The 18,467-nt window shown below is 44.1% G+C and overlaps 1 protein-coding gene across 1 annotated transcript in view; it reads left to right on the forward strand.

The window, feature by feature from the left end:
* ltk (leukocyte receptor tyrosine kinase) overlaps window positions 1-18,467 on the forward strand; it is a 75,657-nt gene that overhangs the window by 48,951 nt on the left and 8,239 nt on the right. The window contains exons 16-23 of the mRNA XM_063184438.1: window positions 1,715-1,901; window positions 2,965-3,058; window positions 6,254-6,318; window positions 8,742-8,871; window positions 9,151-9,248; window positions 13,277-13,369; window positions 14,244-14,345; window positions 16,997-17,131. Coding sequence (XP_063040508.1) covers window positions 1,715-1,901; window positions 2,965-3,058; window positions 6,254-6,318; window positions 8,742-8,871; window positions 9,151-9,248; window positions 13,277-13,369; window positions 14,244-14,345; window positions 16,997-17,131 — 904 coding nt within the window. The remainder of the gene's footprint in view (window positions 1-1,714; window positions 1,902-2,964; window positions 3,059-6,253; window positions 6,319-8,741; window positions 8,872-9,150; window positions 9,249-13,276; window positions 13,370-14,243; window positions 14,346-16,996; window positions 17,132-18,467) is intronic.

Here is an 18,467-nt window from a genome sequence, read left to right on the forward strand (position 1 = left end):
CCACGGAGGGTGAGTCCCCGACGCTCTGCTCCACAACGTTCCTTTGGCAAGCGGAGGCGGAAAGGTCTGTTCAGAAAGGACTCTAGAAGATCTAGTTAGCCATCAGTGACAAAGGCAAGAGCCATTGAGGAGAACATCTAGACCAGGAGTCCTTAACCTTTGTGTGTCTGAGGGCTACCCGAAGGATGAGAAGTTGTAAAGAGGGCTACTTGTTTGTTTCAAATCATCTACCGATATCTTGACATCCTTTTCAAATTTTACTATTATTGATCTAAACTGTGTGCAGAGTTTCAAGCTGTAAGCTGTCCTCTGCATTGCCAGTGGCGCTGCACGCTGGGCTAGCAAAAGACCTGGGTACTGATGCAAGCTGGCGACGCTAACTAAATTGAGCAAGCTGCAGTCACAAAATTCGGACAGACAATCTGCAATTAAGTGTACAAACAAGTTGTAAAAGCCAAGAACTCGTCCTGGGAACTTTCTGAACTGGAACCTTTTTGTCTCTGCCACTGGAAAGAGGAACTGTTAACTCACTCATATTTTGTGACATGCTTTACCGCCGAAGCTAACATCAACATTAGCTGACATGTAACACCAATTTAAAAAGTCACCTAACACCAGGCATCACCGGCTGTTATTTCAAACCTGGCATATTTGTTTTGGCTCTCATAGTTCCTATATCTGGGTATGAATTTAGCATGTTAAGCTTCTGTAATTAGACGCATTAACCAGTGCTGTGATACCATCTAGTACTTGGTTACGCAACAAATATTGGTGCCTGGTGTAATTTACTTCCCTTGCCAACCTGCTCTAAAATGCTCATGTCAACTTAAAATACGTATGAGGCACCAGGTGATGCACTATAATATAATACAAGTCTTGCACAATGTAGAACATGTTGTTTTGTGTTCCTGTATCGATGCACATGCATGGCTTAATCAATGATCTACACAATAGTCTCTGTAGTCGTGCTGTCACATTTAAGATCTCCCAGCATTGATCAAAGTTAGAACAATTTATTAGTTGTGGCATGCCTTTCAACTGTTTTTATGTCAATTATCTATGGCTACATCACCATTCGAAGTTTTAGCATCCAGACTCCAGCTGTCACATTTTTGTGGCCTGAGCGCCCACTTATCTTCGTTTCTGATTAGCAGCTTGGCTCTGCCTTTGACCATCTTAGGGCTTTTGAGGTCTTGAAAGTGTATGACAGCATAACTGATCTCCTGCTCTTAATTGTGTAGGAATCATTCCAAGCCCCATTTTTTATGCTTCATTAGTCTTGCTGGTAGACATGCTGAAATGAATACTGTGATGTCCTCTTTGGGATAGATGGTATTTGCAAATGTGTCTTCAGTTATGGGGAAGGTCGGAGTGCAGCCCACTAAAATGATGTTGCTTCGCTTGTCTCCATTTTTTCTGTCTTTCTGTCTCTCTTTCTCTTTCCCCATCTCCTGTTTCCTTTAAATGTGTCTTTCTGTCTTCCTTCCTTCCTTTCTTTCTTTCTTTCTTTCTTTCTTTCTTTCTTTCTTTCTTTCTTTCTTTCTTTCTTTCTTTCTTTCTTTCTTTCTTTCTTTCTTTCTTTCTTTCTTTCTTTCTTTTCTCTCTCTCTCTCTCTCTCTCTCTCTCTCTCTCTCTTTCTCTCTCTCTCCATCTCTCCATCTCTCTTCTTCCCATCACCCCATCACCCCATCACCCCACTCACCCCATCCAATAGTCTACTACCGGAAGAAGAACCATCTGCATGCGGTGCGGGTGCGTCTGCAGAGCCCGGAGTACAAGCTGAGTAAGATCCGCTCGTCCACCATCATGACGGACTACAACCCCAACTACTGTTTCGCCGGCAAGGCCGCCTCCCTCAGTGACCTCAAGGAGGTCCCTCGCAAGAACATCACCTTGCTCAGGTAACCCAGGACCCGCTCATCACAAGGGCTGGGATGGATAATCTGCCAGGACATATCAAATGTTACGAATGTGATGATATCAGAATGACAGTCACCAAGTTGTAAAGTAGTACTTAGGGCTCTGTTCAATGTTGTAGTAGTCTAGTGCAGTGGTTCTGCATTAGTTCTTTTTTTCCTCTTTACCAGAAAAGCCCTCTCCCCCCAACTCAAACGTCTACACATACAGTATGTGCGCTCTAAAAATTGATGAAAGTGACTAATTACAATGACTCTTGCTAGAGACATTAATCAATAGCTCAATGACTTTACATGGGGACCAAAACAATTTTTAATTTGGTTTTGCAGAATTTTGGTCACAACCTCAGCACAGACAAAATTCCACGGACCCCCTGCAAATCTCTGGTGCACCCTGCATACTGTCTTCATTTGCAAAATTTTGATTGTGACTTTTCGTTCTAGGCCTTCTGACCTTCATCAAATAACTTTTGATCTTCCAGTCTGTCTAAGCTACAATGATTTCAGAGGGGGTGGGCGTAACCTGTGGACTTCATATGCTTCTCTGTACTAGTGGTCAAATCTGCAATCAATCAGCTCACTACATGTATTTCCTCTGATTTTGCTACCAGCCTGGGGTGCATTTTAACTATGTTAGCTACTTTGTTGTTTGCAATGCAAATTCCCATTTGCAACTACCCAAGTTGCTAACAGGTTAGCAACTACGCTTTCGAGAAACAAACCCCTGACCAGGGACAGAACTCTTGCTAAATTGAGGCCCTGGATATACAGTACAGTACTCACTTTTGACCATTGCCAATAATTATAGTAAATCGTTGTCATTGTCTTGGTTATATTGCTCAAGTGTAATGAGTTCAGCATGGAGTCAGTTTCCTGTCTGTTGTGTAATGTAAAACAGGTTGTTTTGCTTTGTTTGTTTGTTGTTTGTCATGTCATGGGATTGTTGTATCATCATCATCATCTCGGTTATTTGCCAGTAACTTTCTCTCCCTTCTCCACCAGCTGTATGTGATTCTATTGTGTACGCTGTCTTGTCTTGTGTGTCCAGGGCCCTTGGTCATGGTGCCTTTGGGGAGGTGTATGAAGGCCAAGTCCTTGGCATGAACGGAGACTTGAACTCGTCCATGCAGGTGGCCATCAAGGTTAGTACAAACAAAAAGAAATTCATAACATTATGACTTTCTCAGTAAATGGTTCCATCATTTCCCTAACACATTATTGTTGTGAAGAGTAGAGTTGCCATACACCAACAGTGGCAATCCTACAGAGATGATTACTTAACTCTTTGACTTGCTGTGCGCACAATTCTGCAGTTAAGATTACACAGGAACAGCAAGTCAAACTCAGGATAAAAGTGCAGAATGCTGCAAAAAGTGTGCAGTGTTAGTTCAACAATTGAGTCTCATTTAACACTCAAGTGCTGCTCTCTGTACAAACAACCGTACCAAGAACTTGAACGCTGACAGTGTCCATGCAGCAGATTTTTTTCTGTAACTTGATATTTCCCATGTATGTGTGGTGGCATGGATTGTTTTCCATTGTGATTGCCTCTGCTATGTTGGCCTGCTTCACATGGTCTCATAAGCTTGGGGAACACAATTTGATTTTGCACGGTGCGTTTCATAACATCAGACAAAGCTCCTCCACAAGCTCTTCCACAAGAGAGTCTGTGTCGTAACATTAAAAAACAACACAATTCTCTTAGGAACGCAGCGACCCATGACAATGTTTTAAAACAAATGGACGCCTCTGCTGCTTCGAACCAGCCCCACGCTCTTCAATCTGCACACATAGACACACACACACACACACAAACACACACACGCGCACGCGCACACTCTCTCTCTCTCTTTCTCTCACACACACACGGACGCATGCACACACGCACGCATGCACCACCTTTGGCCACCCTTAACCACTCCCATGTGCTTTTTCCGCCTTTGCCGCTACCCCTCCACCTCCCAGCCCCCTTTCCCAGTTCCCACCCGGCGCTCACCTGAAGAACCGAGTATGATCAAAATGTATAATAATCAGATGCATGCGCAATAGATGTAATAAACAGATACATGTGCAATAGATGATGTGGGGGATTTGGTTTACATTATTTCATGATAACAGTAACTATCGATTATAATCAATGTACCCAAGTACAGAGACGTGCAAAAGTGTGTGCGAACAGACACATAGACCCAGACACATGCACGCACGTACACACACACACACACACAACCCCACTTTCCACCTCAACCTCCACGTGTTTCGTGTTTTTTTTAACCGCTGTCCAGTTTGGCGTGAGAAGTGAACGTGGCCGTAACACGGAGAGGTGCATAAAGGGAGCCAGTGTGAGCGCCAGGGCATGTGACACGGCTAGATGTGGCGGCTCATTTGGGACGACATGTGGCCTCTCTCTAGCCAGAGCCACAAGACTCCACTCCCAAGACTCCACACACCACACCGCACCACTCCACACTTAACTACTCCCGCCCAGCTCCAATTCAATTTGCCGATTTGTAACGCCTTGTTGATGGTGGTTGGTCCTACAGCGCTTTCGGCTCTGGAGTACCTGTCTTGAGTCACACTTACACGCATAGTGGCTCTACCGTAGAGGGGACAGCCACTGTGTGCAAATGTAAAGTGTTGTTTGCAAGAAGAAAGTACAAGATTATCAGAGTACTCCACAGTTTCACCATTTGAATCAGATTGATGTCATAACTGAGTGAAAACTAAACTTTCATGAAGTCATCCTATTGCCGTACCCTAGCAAGCCAGACTATAACATGAAATGTATAATCTGGGCTTGCACCATAGGGGAAGTCACTGTGATAAACCCATACCAATGACTTGCTACACAGATTTTAAAACTAGGCAGGGTTTTATAATTAGAGGACAGAGCCAGGCCGGATTCATGGCCTAGCTACGATTATCCCCTCTGGTGAGAGGCTAGACCAACCCTCCAGGCAGAAAACATATTCTGCTGTTGAGCTACGTGCAGACACACACATCGCTTCTAGTTACTCGCTCAATGAGTTAAGTCAATAGAATATCTACGTGTTCTAGTGAGGCGAGTAGGCGAGGAGAGTACAAGCGATGCGATGTGGGCGGATTCCGAGTTTAAAATATTTTAACTTTGAGCGAGGCGAGTAAGCAATTAACCATTTGGAATGGAGAGTTTGGATAACTGACAGTACTTCTTGTCTGTGCATTGGCAGTTAAAGCCACGTTAAGCAAACGCTCCATGAGCGGGTGGCGACTAAGCGAGTGAACAATAAGCAAGTATTATATGTGAATATAACTTTAGGGTTTGGTCTAGTTTACCAGGCTACCATTGCCCCTGAAGCACATTCACAGACTGTGAATAACTGATTTGACACACTAGTTGAAAGACGGGCCTAATTGGTGACGAGAAGGAGTCATCTTCCAATTTGGTCTAAGATGCTTAGGTGGTTGCATATAATTGCAATAATAGTATTTCATGCCGAAGGTCAGATGTAATTACAAAACCCTTCAAGAGTCTTCTTTTCTTGCTATTCCTTCAGTAGGTCAAAGGATTCAGTAGGTCAAAATTTGAATTATATAATCAAGCAAGTGAAAGTGTGAGCAACATGCCATAACATACAGCATATGGCCAGCCATGGGTAAATCGTTAGTCGTATCAGACTTGGGTGGGGGGAGTAATTAACCAGTCCTCTGCCCTATCCTCTTCCATGACTGAGGCACCCTGAGCATGGTACCGTCCCACCGCACTGCTCCCTTGGGGCGCCGTTTGGGGGCTGTCCCCCTTCCCGTGAGGCATAAATGCAATTTTGTTGTGTGCATTTGTGTGCTGTGCAGTGCTGTGTCACAAGGAGTTGGGCTTTCTCAGGTGAGCTTTCGGCTTTCAATTTCATATGGGTAACATTGCTCGAGGGGTCCCAGGTTCGAGTCCAGCTTGGGCCATATCCTAACCCCAACCCATCTCTCTCCCACTAGCTTCTCTCTTTATCTCCATCTCCGCCGTCCTGTCTGAATAAAGGCTAAAAATACCCAAAACAAATATATTATGAAAAAACAAAAACAAAAAGGGAAATACAATGTTGCAGATAACACAGACACAGATACCAGAAAAAAAGCTATCATCATAAAAAGAAAGCAGTCATCATAAAAAGAAAATTAAAAACAATAGAGGAATCCCAGCTGAGGTACAGCAGTTATGTGAGTACGTGCACCAGACTGTCTCCTTGTGGGAAGAGCATGGCGTAGGTTGCACTGCTTTGTGCTTTTGTGTGTCTTTTTTGATGAGATCCTGATTAACGATATGCTATCCCTGTTTGGGCTTATTTCCCTTTTCTGGTCAACAGACTCTTCCAGAAATCTGCTCGGAGCAAGACGAGATGGATTTCCTGATGGAGGCCTTGATAATGAGGTGCATGTGGTACACGCACGCACAAACACAGAGACACACACACACACGCACACACACACAGAGACACACACACACAGACACACGCACGCAGACACACACACACACACAGAGACGCACACGCACGCACACACACACACACACACACGCACACAGAGACACACACACACACACGCACACATAGAGACACACACATACACACACACACATACACACACACATACACACATACACACATATTTACAGTATACACACACCTGCACATAGGGGTGGGCGATATGGCAAAAATGTTGTATCACGATTTTTTAACATGAAATCTCGATTTCGATTTTTTATCACGATCTTCCATCCAAAAAATAAAAACAACAAAAAACAACTTTCATATACTTGCCATTTGTAATTTGCAGTCAATAAAATGTTAACACACTGATGATACTCTCATAAAGTGTACAATTGGAATACAATAATGTAAAGAATGAAGTGAAGACAACAACACAAGTGAGAAAACGTCACTCTGCTACTGTTAATAAACATCCTCACTGCAAGACGATCTATACGATTTCTCCACTTTGGCAGATTCGAGACGATCTTTTACTCAATATCATGATTCACGATTTAATATCGTCATATCGCCCACCCCTACCTGCACACATACACACACACACACACAAACACACACACACACACACACACACACACACACACACACACACACACACACACACACACACACACACACACACACACACACACACACACACACACTGTAGACCCAGTCAAACTCATACACACACACATTCATACACACATCTTCATGCACACAGATAGACACACACACACACAGACTTAGTGAAACACACAGACATTCATACTTAAAAAAACTTGCACACATGATTTACATGCACACAGTCACATACAAATGCACACAGTCGCACACACAAACGAACGAGCATGCACACATACACAAACACGTCACACGACACATGCACACTCGCACTCACTCGCTTATCTGTCGGTGTCTGTCTTTTTCTTTGTCTATCTCTTTCTCTCTCAGCTTTTCTTTTTCTTCTCTTTCTTTAGCTTTCTCTCTCTCTCTCGCTCTCTCTTGCTCTCTCTCACACACACACACACACACACACACACACACACACACACACACACACACACACACACACACACACACACACACACACACACACACACACACACACACACACACACACACACACACACACACACACACACACACACACACACACACACACTACCAACACAGTATCTCTCACACACAATCACACACCACCTCATAAATCCTGTTTTTGTTTCCGAAACCCATCGCCTTACCTGGGGTGGTTTCCTGCATCCCTTTCCTATTGTTCCCATCCAGTATTGTGCTGAGATGTGTTTGTTGTGTTGAGCGAGCTTCCAGCTGGTGCTAGTTAGAGACAGGGAGGGCAATGCATCTTCTTTGAGCATGTGGCGGCTTTCTAGGTGTGTCATGCATTCATGGGAACGGACAACAGGGTCAGTTGTCCCAAGTCCAGGAACCTGGGCGGCACAGGATTGGGTCTCTATTGTATTGTGTGTATTGACAGGGGGGCCTTTTCAGATGTTTTTGTCGCGGGCCCGATCAAGGCCGTCAGTGGCACTGCACTCATCTGACTCATTTTGAGCTATGCTGAGATGACTGATAGCACTGCAAATACTGACACAAATAGAAACGCGTTAGGGCCTCCTGTTTTCGCTTTCAACATGCCACTCTTGTGTCTTCAAAGAGAGATGTATGTTTGTGAAAACCTTTTTAATGGATGAATTGCAGGGCAATTGTTCATTTTGTTAGATTGATTGCTGGAAAGTTCAGAAGGCTGTCAAATTAAGATGGAAAGTTTGATTAAGTTTGGAAAAGATGAAACCCAGTGTACACTGTTTGTGATCTTTTTTCATGTAAATGTATACAATTGTGAATTGTGTGTGTGTATGTGCTTGTGTGTGTGTGTGTGTGTGTGTGTGTGTGTGTGTCTGTGTGTCTGTGTGTCTGTGTGTGTCTGTGTCTGTGTGTGTGTGTGTGTCTGTGTGTGTGTGTGTGTGTCTGTGTGTGTGTGTCTGTGTGTGTGTGTGTGTGTCTGTGTCTGTGTGTGTGTGTGTGTGTCTGTGTGTGTGTGTGTGTGTGTGTGTGTGTGTGTGTGTGTGTGTGTGTGTGTGTGTGCAGGGAAGCCGACAGGAGGGACAAAGGGGTCACTTGTCCCAGACCCAGGGAGACAGGGGGCCCAGAATCGGATACTCATTACATTGTGTGTGTGTGTGTGTGTGTGTGTGTGTGTGTGTGTGTGTGTGTGTGTGTGTGTGTGTGTGTGTGTGTGTGTGTGTGTGTGTGTGTGTGTGTGTGTGCGTGCGTGCGTGCGTCCGTGCATGTCTTTGGTCCACAGCAAGTTCAGCCATCAGAATATAGTGCGCTGCATTGGCGTGAGTCTGCAGATCCTGCCTCGCTTCATCCTGCTGGAGCTGATGACTGGAGGAGACATGAAGAGCTTCCTCAGACAGAACAGACCCAAAGCAGTGAGACACACTTCCTCTAATGTCACCCCTCTCTGGTTCTTTCTTTCTCTCTCTTTCTCTCTCTCTCTCTCTCTCTCTCTCTCTCTCTCTCTCTCTCTCTCTCTCTCTCTCTCTCTCTCTGCCTCTGTCCATCTGTCTTTTGGTCTCCAGCCCTCTGCCCTCTGTCTCCTCTCCATCTCTCTGTCACTTGTTTTCCAATGGTCTCCATTTGTACACCTACTTCAAGTATCTTGATGTGATGGTGTTCCTGTAAAGCACATTATGTTTTTCTCCACCTAGAACCAGCCGTCCTCCTTGAGCATGCTGGAGCTTCTGCACATGGCCCGAGACATCGCCCTGGGCTGTCGATATCTGGAGGAGAACCACTTCATCCACAGGTAACTCCTTTCTTATTAGTAGTATTTGTTTTTGGACGTATTGGCCTATATTGAGACAGGACATTTGAAGGTTGATAAGGAACAAGTCAGAGAGCGAGACAGGGCAGGATTGGGATATGACCCAGGCTGGACTTGAACCTGGGTCACCGTGCGTTCGGCACAGGTGTCTTAGTGCAGTGTGCCACGGCAACCCCCAGGTAACTCCAGTCTGAACAACTGAAAGTAAAGATCGACTATGTAATCGAGTAGAGTACTTTTATTAATCCTGAGGGGAATTACGTAAGGTGTCCAACAAAAATAGGCTGTGTGTGTGTGTGTGTGTGTGTGTGTGTGTGTGTGTGTGTGTGTGTGTGTGTGTGTGTGTGTGTGTGTGTGTGTGTGTGTGTGTGTGTGTGTGTGTGTGTGTGTGTCCATAAAGTGGAAAAGTATTTACTATAGGCCTGGGCGATATGATAAAAACTTAGATTTCGATTATTTCTCCCCAAAATTTTCGATTTCGATTTTAATCACGATATGAATAAAATCACATTTTTTAAAATAATTCTTTTTCCGGGGGAGGGGGGCATGAAGGGCATGAATCCAACACATGGATTGTGAAAAATGGTGCAAGGTATGACACCTAGAAAGGACTTATAAAAGCTGGTCCAGGGAAAATAGCAAACTGCGCAGAACACACAAAAATGGATAATCTCAAAGAAGAGACACACAATATTGTATAAATACAATATAGCCTACAAAATATCTATAAATGAGGAAAATGAGAGATAAATGCCTAAAGCAAATATCTTTAACCACAAGAGGGATAACTGTCTAAAACAAATATCCTTAACAAGACTAAAGGTGCAATTGCCTATAGCAGGGGTACTCAATTCAAAGTCCCCGAGGGCCAGTTTTTCCAAATTCCTCCCAATAACGCACTCACACCCACAGCAGATATTTAGTTTCCATTGACAGGATGGGAGAAAAATTCTCTCATACAGGGCCTCTGTTTTCCTGGAGCACTGTGGGGTGAGGTGCCTGCCTTGTTCTCATTGCCACCCTTCAGTATTTTTTTAATGACATAAGATTATCTGTTAGCCTATATTTGCAGACTGCGTTCATAAAGATTTATTTCTTAGTGAGAAAACCAATAAGCCTGAAGATAACACTTTTCAAACAAATGTTGCTTATTATGACTTTGTTTATGCAGCTCTCACATGCATAATGAATCAGATGCAATAATATGGACCCAGCAAAGAGGACATCTCAGATTTTGTCAACAAGAAAATGGCACATTTGATGCAATGTTGATTAAATGCAACAGCCAATAATAAATCGTCAAGTTGCTCATAACTTTGTTTGTAGTCTTAAAAGGGGCTTAGCATTCCAAACAAACTATTTGGGGACTGTTTAAAGGTGTGAAAAGTTTATCAAGCAATTCGTTTTTAAAGTACCACTAGTTAGCTGCCAGCAGAGCTCAAACACAATATGCCTTCATTTGTGTTAGCAACTAGCTAGTAGCTACAGCTACAGCTAAACCAATTCGAAGTCTTAACACACTGTTTTGCAATTAAATGTGGGCCATTACTTTCAAAACCGAGGCATAGAGAACTTTGTAAATAATTTATTTACAGGCTCTGATACCGTAGTTCCCTTGTAGTCTACCTTACAATCTCTGATGCCACCCTCGTAGTCACTACTGCCTGGAGCCTGCAGTCACAGACCTAGATTAGCCTAGACTGGCAATGGGCGGTTTCAGGCACTAGCAGAATTTCGGATTGACTGGGCGCAGACATCTTTGCGGTTTTCGCGCCCCATCGACTCCTCCCACAGACATAGCTCCTCCTAGTGAAGACTATCAGAGCTGTGAGCCATAGGAATGCATACGATTTCAAACGGTGACTACAACGTTATCAAAGTGGGTTTCAATAATTTTCTGTAAGATTTTGACACGTAAAAGTTTGTGGTTACGGGAGTCTTCACCAAGATGGCGGTCTGCTTTGGTCTGACTGCTGAGAAATCCGAAAATTTCGAGGCCCATTGCCAGTCTAGGTTAATCTAGGTCTGTGCCTGCAGTGACTGTCAAAGAGGAAGAATCAGACTGAGGGGGTGGGGCATGGCACGCTTCTTCCTAGCGCCTGGGGCGTGATTTCAAACTAAGAGTACACAGCGCGATCGGACCAAAAAAAAAAAGTTCTTTTGAATGCGCATCGAATGTCTAATTTATAATCGTAGAAAATGTTGACATCGCGATTAAAATTGAAATCGAAAAATCGTCCAGGCCTAATTTATTATACTAAACTGTATGAGCAGATGTTGGGAAAGCAATAAATGTCTGCCCATCTCTACACATACACTTTTACGTGAATTGTTGTATAAGAGAAAAATGTTATAAACATTGTAGACTAAGTCAGGGGTTCCCAACCTATTCCAACTTGGGCCCACTTGAAATGTTCCCAATGTCTGGGGCCCACCTCTGATCCAATAATCGATGAAACTCAAATAGTCAACAGCAACACACGCACAAATATTATTTAGACTTATTATATGGTGTAACGTCATCGGTCGAATGCTCCATTCATTTCAACGGGGCTCCCCAACGTTTGCACGTCTGTTATTTTTCGATAACGGACGGGTTGGTCTATAACAGACCGCTGTCAATGGCAACAAGACTTTTCACTGCTAAAGCGACTTTTCAACAAGACTCTAATCAGCTGCTGTGATAGACAACACCTGTTGTCCTGGCTACCTAGCTGTTGCCTAGCGGTGTTCCACAACGGCACTGTTTTGTTTTGCGCAGCAACAATCTTAACATTAAATAGGTCTAAAGAAATGTCCCCGCTATGTGTGAATCATTTAAGTATATCCATATAATAAGCGGGTTAACTTTCGGCGAGTCGGTCGCTTTGTGGAATAGCAGCACTTCAGAGAGAACAAGACCCCTCCGCTCCGCGTCGGGGTCTAAAGATTCTCTCTGTCGTGCTGCTATTCCACGGTAGGGACCTTCTCGCCGAACGTTAACCCTTACTTAGCAACACACGCACAAATATTATTTAGACCTTTTGAAAAGGATTTCAAGGCCCACTTGGAATACCTTCAGGGCCCACCAGTGGGCCACGCCAGGGCCCACAGACTGAGAATCACTGGAGGAAGTCATTCCTAAAAATCGTCAATTTCAATTTGGTCAGTCAATTCCTTCAGCCAGTTCAGCGCTTCAAGTCTACTGTAATGCAGTACGGCAGGAAGACAGGTCTGACATTGAACCCTGGAACTGGAAAATGGAACTTGGAAGGTGCACGTCTCACATCTGTCAACATCGTGCTCGATTTCACTCTGACCAGAGTGGATAGCTGGGAGGAGGTCTGAGCTAAAGTAATCCTTTAATCCCGCCTAGGTTTGGAAGGAGAGTGACACGGTTTAAATTGAGCGATGCATCATGTCAGATGATTCTGGATGTGAAGTAGAGTCATGGCCAGTGCAGTATTGCTCAGGAATGGCAGCCAGAAGTCCTGTTGTTTTGCACTTGTGTGTTATAACCTGTTTCACTGTTAGCTTGGCTCTGCCAGTTCAGTACGGTTTACTGCTGTGCAGTGAATGTGATGACTGTGTTTCACTGCTTGGTTTTGTGAGAAAACCCACCTTGTGGACTGTGTAAAAAGTATGAATGAAACAATAGCACAAAGTCCTGCAGTCTATGACTATATATCATAAGGTACTCTGAAGATTGTAGTGAATAGTACCTATTAACCATAAATGTAAAAAATGTATGTCAGTTCATTTGATATGAATTGGCTTTTCATATTTGCACTTTAGTGGGAGTATATTGGGAGTTTTTTATTTTAATACCCTTTTTCTTTTTTCTTTATTTTTGGGCTTGTTGCCTTTGTTGTGACAGGACAGATGAAGATATAGATAGGAAATGATTGGGAGAGGGAGAAGGGTTAGGGTTGGGAAATGACCTGGGGCTGGAATCAAACCTGGGTCCCCAGCGTAACAGACATTTTAGCCATTTGAGCCACGGCCCTAATATCCCTGTTGTCTGCTCTCAGGGACATTGCTGCTCGCAACTGTCTCCTGACGTGTCCAGGACCGGAGCGGGTGGCTAAGATCGGAGACTTTGGGATGGCTCGGGACATATACAGGTGAGACACACAACAGTCATAAATGGACTTTGCAGATGTTGTTGTTGTTGGACCTGCTGAGTTAGCTGGGCTCCCTCAATATCTCTGAACTGTGAGCAGATTTATTTGCCTCTTTTGGATTTTTCAAGTTATTGCAGTTGATCATGTGCATACAGATGCTCCGCCCACGACCATTACACACACGCGCGCACACACACACACACACACACACACACACACACACACACACACACACACACACACACACACACACACACACACACACACACACACACACCAGGATTGCAGTTGTGCATTGTGTGCTCTTAAAAGCTCTCACAGACAGTGAAATAGCGTTTGTTTATTTTCTTTATCCAAGTGTTCTTACGTGTTACGTGTCCTTTTTCTTCTGGTCTCTTTATGAGTAAACATAGGCTTTTAATCAAGGCCTTTGCTCTTTGTGGGTGAGTGTGTGTATTTGTGTGAGTGTGTGTTTGCGTAATGGGGGTGGAGTATGTTACTTTCACCTAAGTGCGTAGAGAATTGCCTTTACGTGGGTGTCCTCATGGGCAAATGAAGGCTTTTAATTTAGCACTTAGCCTCGTGAGTCCTGGTCTTGTTGTCCTCCTCTCCCTCCCACATTTACTCCCTCAGGGTTTTAGTTCCTCCTCTACTGCATGTCTCTTGCACTATCTGGATACAGTATGTGTAAATGTAGATATGTGTATATTCTGCTCTATTCTCCATAGGAAAAGGATATATCAAAAAGCCGCCCATCATAAAAGTGGCCCATTACATTTTTTCCGCATATTGATTTTCATAGCCATGTAAGTTTTTTATGTCTTTTTCCTATGGGTCTATTTAATTCTGGTCTCCTCTTCTCTACTCCTGCCAGAGCGAGTTACTACCGCAAGGGTGGGCGTGCCATGCTGCCAGTCAAGTGGATGCCACCGGAAGCCTTCATGGAGGGCATCTTCACCTGTAAAACAGACACATGGTGAGTAGGGGTGTAAATAATAGTCGAGTTGTATCAATGCATCTTAACCTGTACAACAGGCACCTGGTGAGGCCATACAACACTACATGCCGCAGCTTAACCGCACAAATACACCAAGCGCGACATGAGCGATTCCAGAGATGGAAGTAATTGACTTTGTATTGAGTCACTGGCGAGAGAATAGAGAAAGGCGATTTGGGCGACTAGAGGTGATTTGAGCGATTTGAGCAACAGTTTGTAGTTGGACTTGAGCAAATATTATGCAAATGAGCTATGATGCAGTTCAACAACAGCCGCCACAGCCAATGGGATCAGTGTTCACGCTAGAATTCTTACTGGCCGGACAAGTGGCCGGCTGTATTGCAGAATACCGGACATTTGAAATATCTAACGGACCTTTCCACATATAGCCAAACACACACTCCCTAATGGGTCAAAGTGTAGTAAATTGGTCTTTTCTGCCAGCAAAACTTAAATTTCACTAACATTTGGCCAGTTGTCTGGTGTTAGAGTCCTGCTTGTGCGCACGGGCCGGGGAGTAAACGCGCGCTTTCTTTCACACACTCGAGAGCTCGAACTGAAAGAGAGAAAAAAAACAGCCAGCCAACGTGCTGTGCGCAGATCCCTAAATTATCAACTCAAACAGTGTGTTTTATCAGCAAACCCGAAGAGCATTTCCCTTCTCAAATTGGGTAACGAGGTGATGCCTGTAATAGTAGGCCTACAGTAATGGTATCGACGCTACTGAAATTTGAACTATATTGCGTTGTGTTCCTGCGCTCTCTAAAGTAATGGAATTGACACGTTCCGTACAATGCTTTATGGGCTACACGTTTTGGCCGGTGATGAAAACAGTTATAACGCCCTGCATGCACTTTCACTGGGACTTCTCGCGAGTCCATCGTTCTCTGGAATGTTTAACTTCACCCTCTGTAGCCTACTTGGAGATCCACCACCATTTTTTAGCATTGGTAAAAGTGAAAGTGATTCGATGCGGCGATGCTGCGCATGCCATTGAGTCCCCAACCGTCAGGCTTGACTTCGCAACTGGGCATGAAACCGTTTTGCAAATGCAATGCCCTTTGTTGTGTTCACTGATATATTGGTAAAAAATAGCCTACAAAAAAACCAGAATCGTTCCTCGACAGCACAGCAGCCAGTGTGAGTCAAGGGATTGCATAACGTGATTGAGGACAACGACGATGGGGACGAGAGCGCAAGCAATATTGCGTGCTGTTTATGACAAGTTCAGTTACATAGGCTATTCACAAATATTTTCAGCTTTGTTCAGTTTCATATTAGGCCTACTGGTGTTTCGTAACTTTAAGTAGGCCTAGGCCTATTTAAAATGGGCTAATTTATTTACTGACTAACTGCTGTCATTTTTGTCGGACATGTTGTCCGGGAACATTTTATTTTGCCGGTCATTCATTCATGCAAACGGCCAATGTCCGGCCACAGCCGGCTAACGTGAACCCTGCATGGGATACTTGCATTTCGCTTTTAACAGACATGCTCTGTTGCTTCCATCGCTCGTATCGCTCTTGCGGCACACTTCAGCGATTCTCTGTTGATTAATCTCGCCGCCGCCAGTGTATTCGCCCAGTAATAATGCACATCGTAGAAAAGATTTTACAACCATAGTACTACATCACTATGACATTACGCAGCACCTTGAGTTATGCTTTAGGACTTGGTCCTTGCCATTCTGGTAATAGTATATTTATAACAGGGCCGTGTAACGGCAAACATACATGGCTAACATGTCAACAGAGCTACAGTCTGGTTGAGTCTGAGGAAGATGTGTAGTGTCCCATAATCTGACACATGATCCTCTCCTCTCTTTTCTTCTCTTTTCTTCTCTTCTCTTCTCTTCTCTTCTCTCCTCTTCTCTTCTCTTCTCTTCTCTTCTCTTCTCTTCTCTTCTCTTCTCTTCTCTTCTCTTCTCTTCTCTTCTCTTCTCTTCTCTTCTCTTCTCTATCCTCTGATTCTTCTCTTTCTTCTGCTCTTATACAGAGCATGTTCAGCATGTGCAATGCATGAACTTTTTGAACTTGTTGTTATTGATAATGCATACCTCGTGTCTGCTCATGTCATGACCTTTCTTAGCCATCGTCCCGTCTGAGTTTGCTTGTTTTCTTGTGAGTCTCGTAGCTTGTCGGCTCCATTAGCATGGCTGTCCCTTTAGTCTGAAATGGGAGCTTGCAGGCATCCGCAGTCCCATCAAGTGAGCCGTGATAATTCCGCCACTTGCCCACAGGATCTCTTTCAAATTTACAGCAGAGTAACCCCTTTCATGAGGTCGGGATGCACATTAAGAAAACGTTGTCTTTTTTCCCTTTTCTCTACTTTTTTCTTGTCCTAAAATCCGTCAGTACGGACTGGGAGAACCTTTTCACCACAGTAATAAAGCAAACAATGTCACGGCCACTGCATGTTCAATTATTTCAAGCTGTTGTGGGCCGCATTCCCATGTAAACAATACGAAACTTTAAGTGCAGACATTTGGCTGTCACTTGCTGTTCTGTTGCAAAACCTTGTTTTCTTGAGTGGAGAGAATTTCCTCCCAGTTGCCTTCCATTTCTTCCCCACCACAATCAGTCTTTTATGCGCGACTCCCGAGTCTCATTGAATTCTGGCTCCCTCTCCAGGTCGTTTGGGGTACTGCTGTGGGAGATCTTCTCCCTGGGATACATGCCTTACCCCTGCAAGACCAATCAAGAGGTGCTGGAGTTCGTCACCAGTGGTGGCAGGATGGATCCCCCCAAGAGCTGCCCAGGACCTGCGTGAGTAACTCACAGCCGTATATTGAGATATGCAAACTCATCACCAACTTTATTGTATCGTAGAATTTGTTTTTTCATTACTGGGTATTACATTTATTGTGAGTCACTTGGGTTGACTGGGCTATATTGGATTACACAGATGTGATTTTGTATAATCAGTGAAAATTATTCAGTGAGTCATGGTTAAGCAGTGACTCGGGAGGAATTATGGCACAGTTTTTGTTGGCCTTCGTATTTTGTCTCTAATACAGTGCCCTCCATTATTATTGGCACCCCTGGTTGAGATGTGTTTTTTAGCTTCCAATTATTATTATTTTTCTCTAAATAATATGGGACCTTAATGGAAAAAAAAGAGAAAAATCCAACCTTCAATACAAGTGCATTTATTCAGTGGGGAAAAAATCCCACATAAAGAAATAATTATTTGACATCAAATAATGTGTGTCACAATTATTAGCACCCCTGTTGTTAATATTTTGTACAACCCCCTTTTGCCAACAAAACAGCACCTAATCTTCTCCTATAATGTTTCACAAGATGGGAAAAGACAGAAAGAGGGATCTTCAGCCATTCCTCTTTGCAGAATCTCTCTAAATCATCCAGAGACCTGGGTCCTCTCCTCTGTACTCTCCTCTTCAGCTCAGCCCACAGGTTCTCAATGGGGTTGAGGTCTGGGGACTGAGATGGCCATGGGAGGAGCTTGATTTTGTGTCTGGTGAACCATTTCTGTGTAGATTTGGCCATATGTTTAGGGTCATTGTCTTGCTGAAAGACCCAGTGACGACCCATCTTCAGCTTTTTGGCAGAGGGCAACAGATTTTGATTTAAAATGTCCTGGTATTTCAAAGCATTCATGATGCCATGCACCCTAACAAGCTTCCCAGGGCCTTTGGAAGCGAAACAGCCCCACAGCATCACTGACCCACCCCCATACTTCACAGTGGGTATGAGGTGCTTTTCAGCATGCGCATCTTTCGTGGCACGCCAGACCCACTTAGAGTGTTTGTTGCCAAAAAGCTCAATCTTGGTCTCATCTGACCAAAGCACACGGTCCCAGTTGAAGCCCCAATACCGCTGGGCGAACTCCAGACGTTTACGTTTATGATTGTGGGTGAGGAAAGGTTTTCTCCGTGCATGCCTCCCAAACAGCTTGTTGGCGTGTAGACAGCGCCTGATGGTTGATTTGGAGACTTTGTGACCCCAGGATGCTACCATTTGTTGTAATTCTGTAACAGTGAGCTTTGGAGATATTTTGATTTCTCTTACCATCCTCCTCACTGTGCGTGGTGGCAAAATAAACTTGGGTCCTCGTCCAGGCTTGTTTACCACTGTTCCA

The sequence above is a fragment of the Engraulis encrasicolus genome, chromosome 19 (assembly GCF_034702125.1).
Source record: "Engraulis encrasicolus isolate BLACKSEA-1 chromosome 19, IST_EnEncr_1.0, whole genome shotgun sequence".
Classification (NCBI taxonomy): domain Eukaryota; kingdom Metazoa; phylum Chordata; class Actinopteri; order Clupeiformes; family Engraulidae; genus Engraulis; species Engraulis encrasicolus.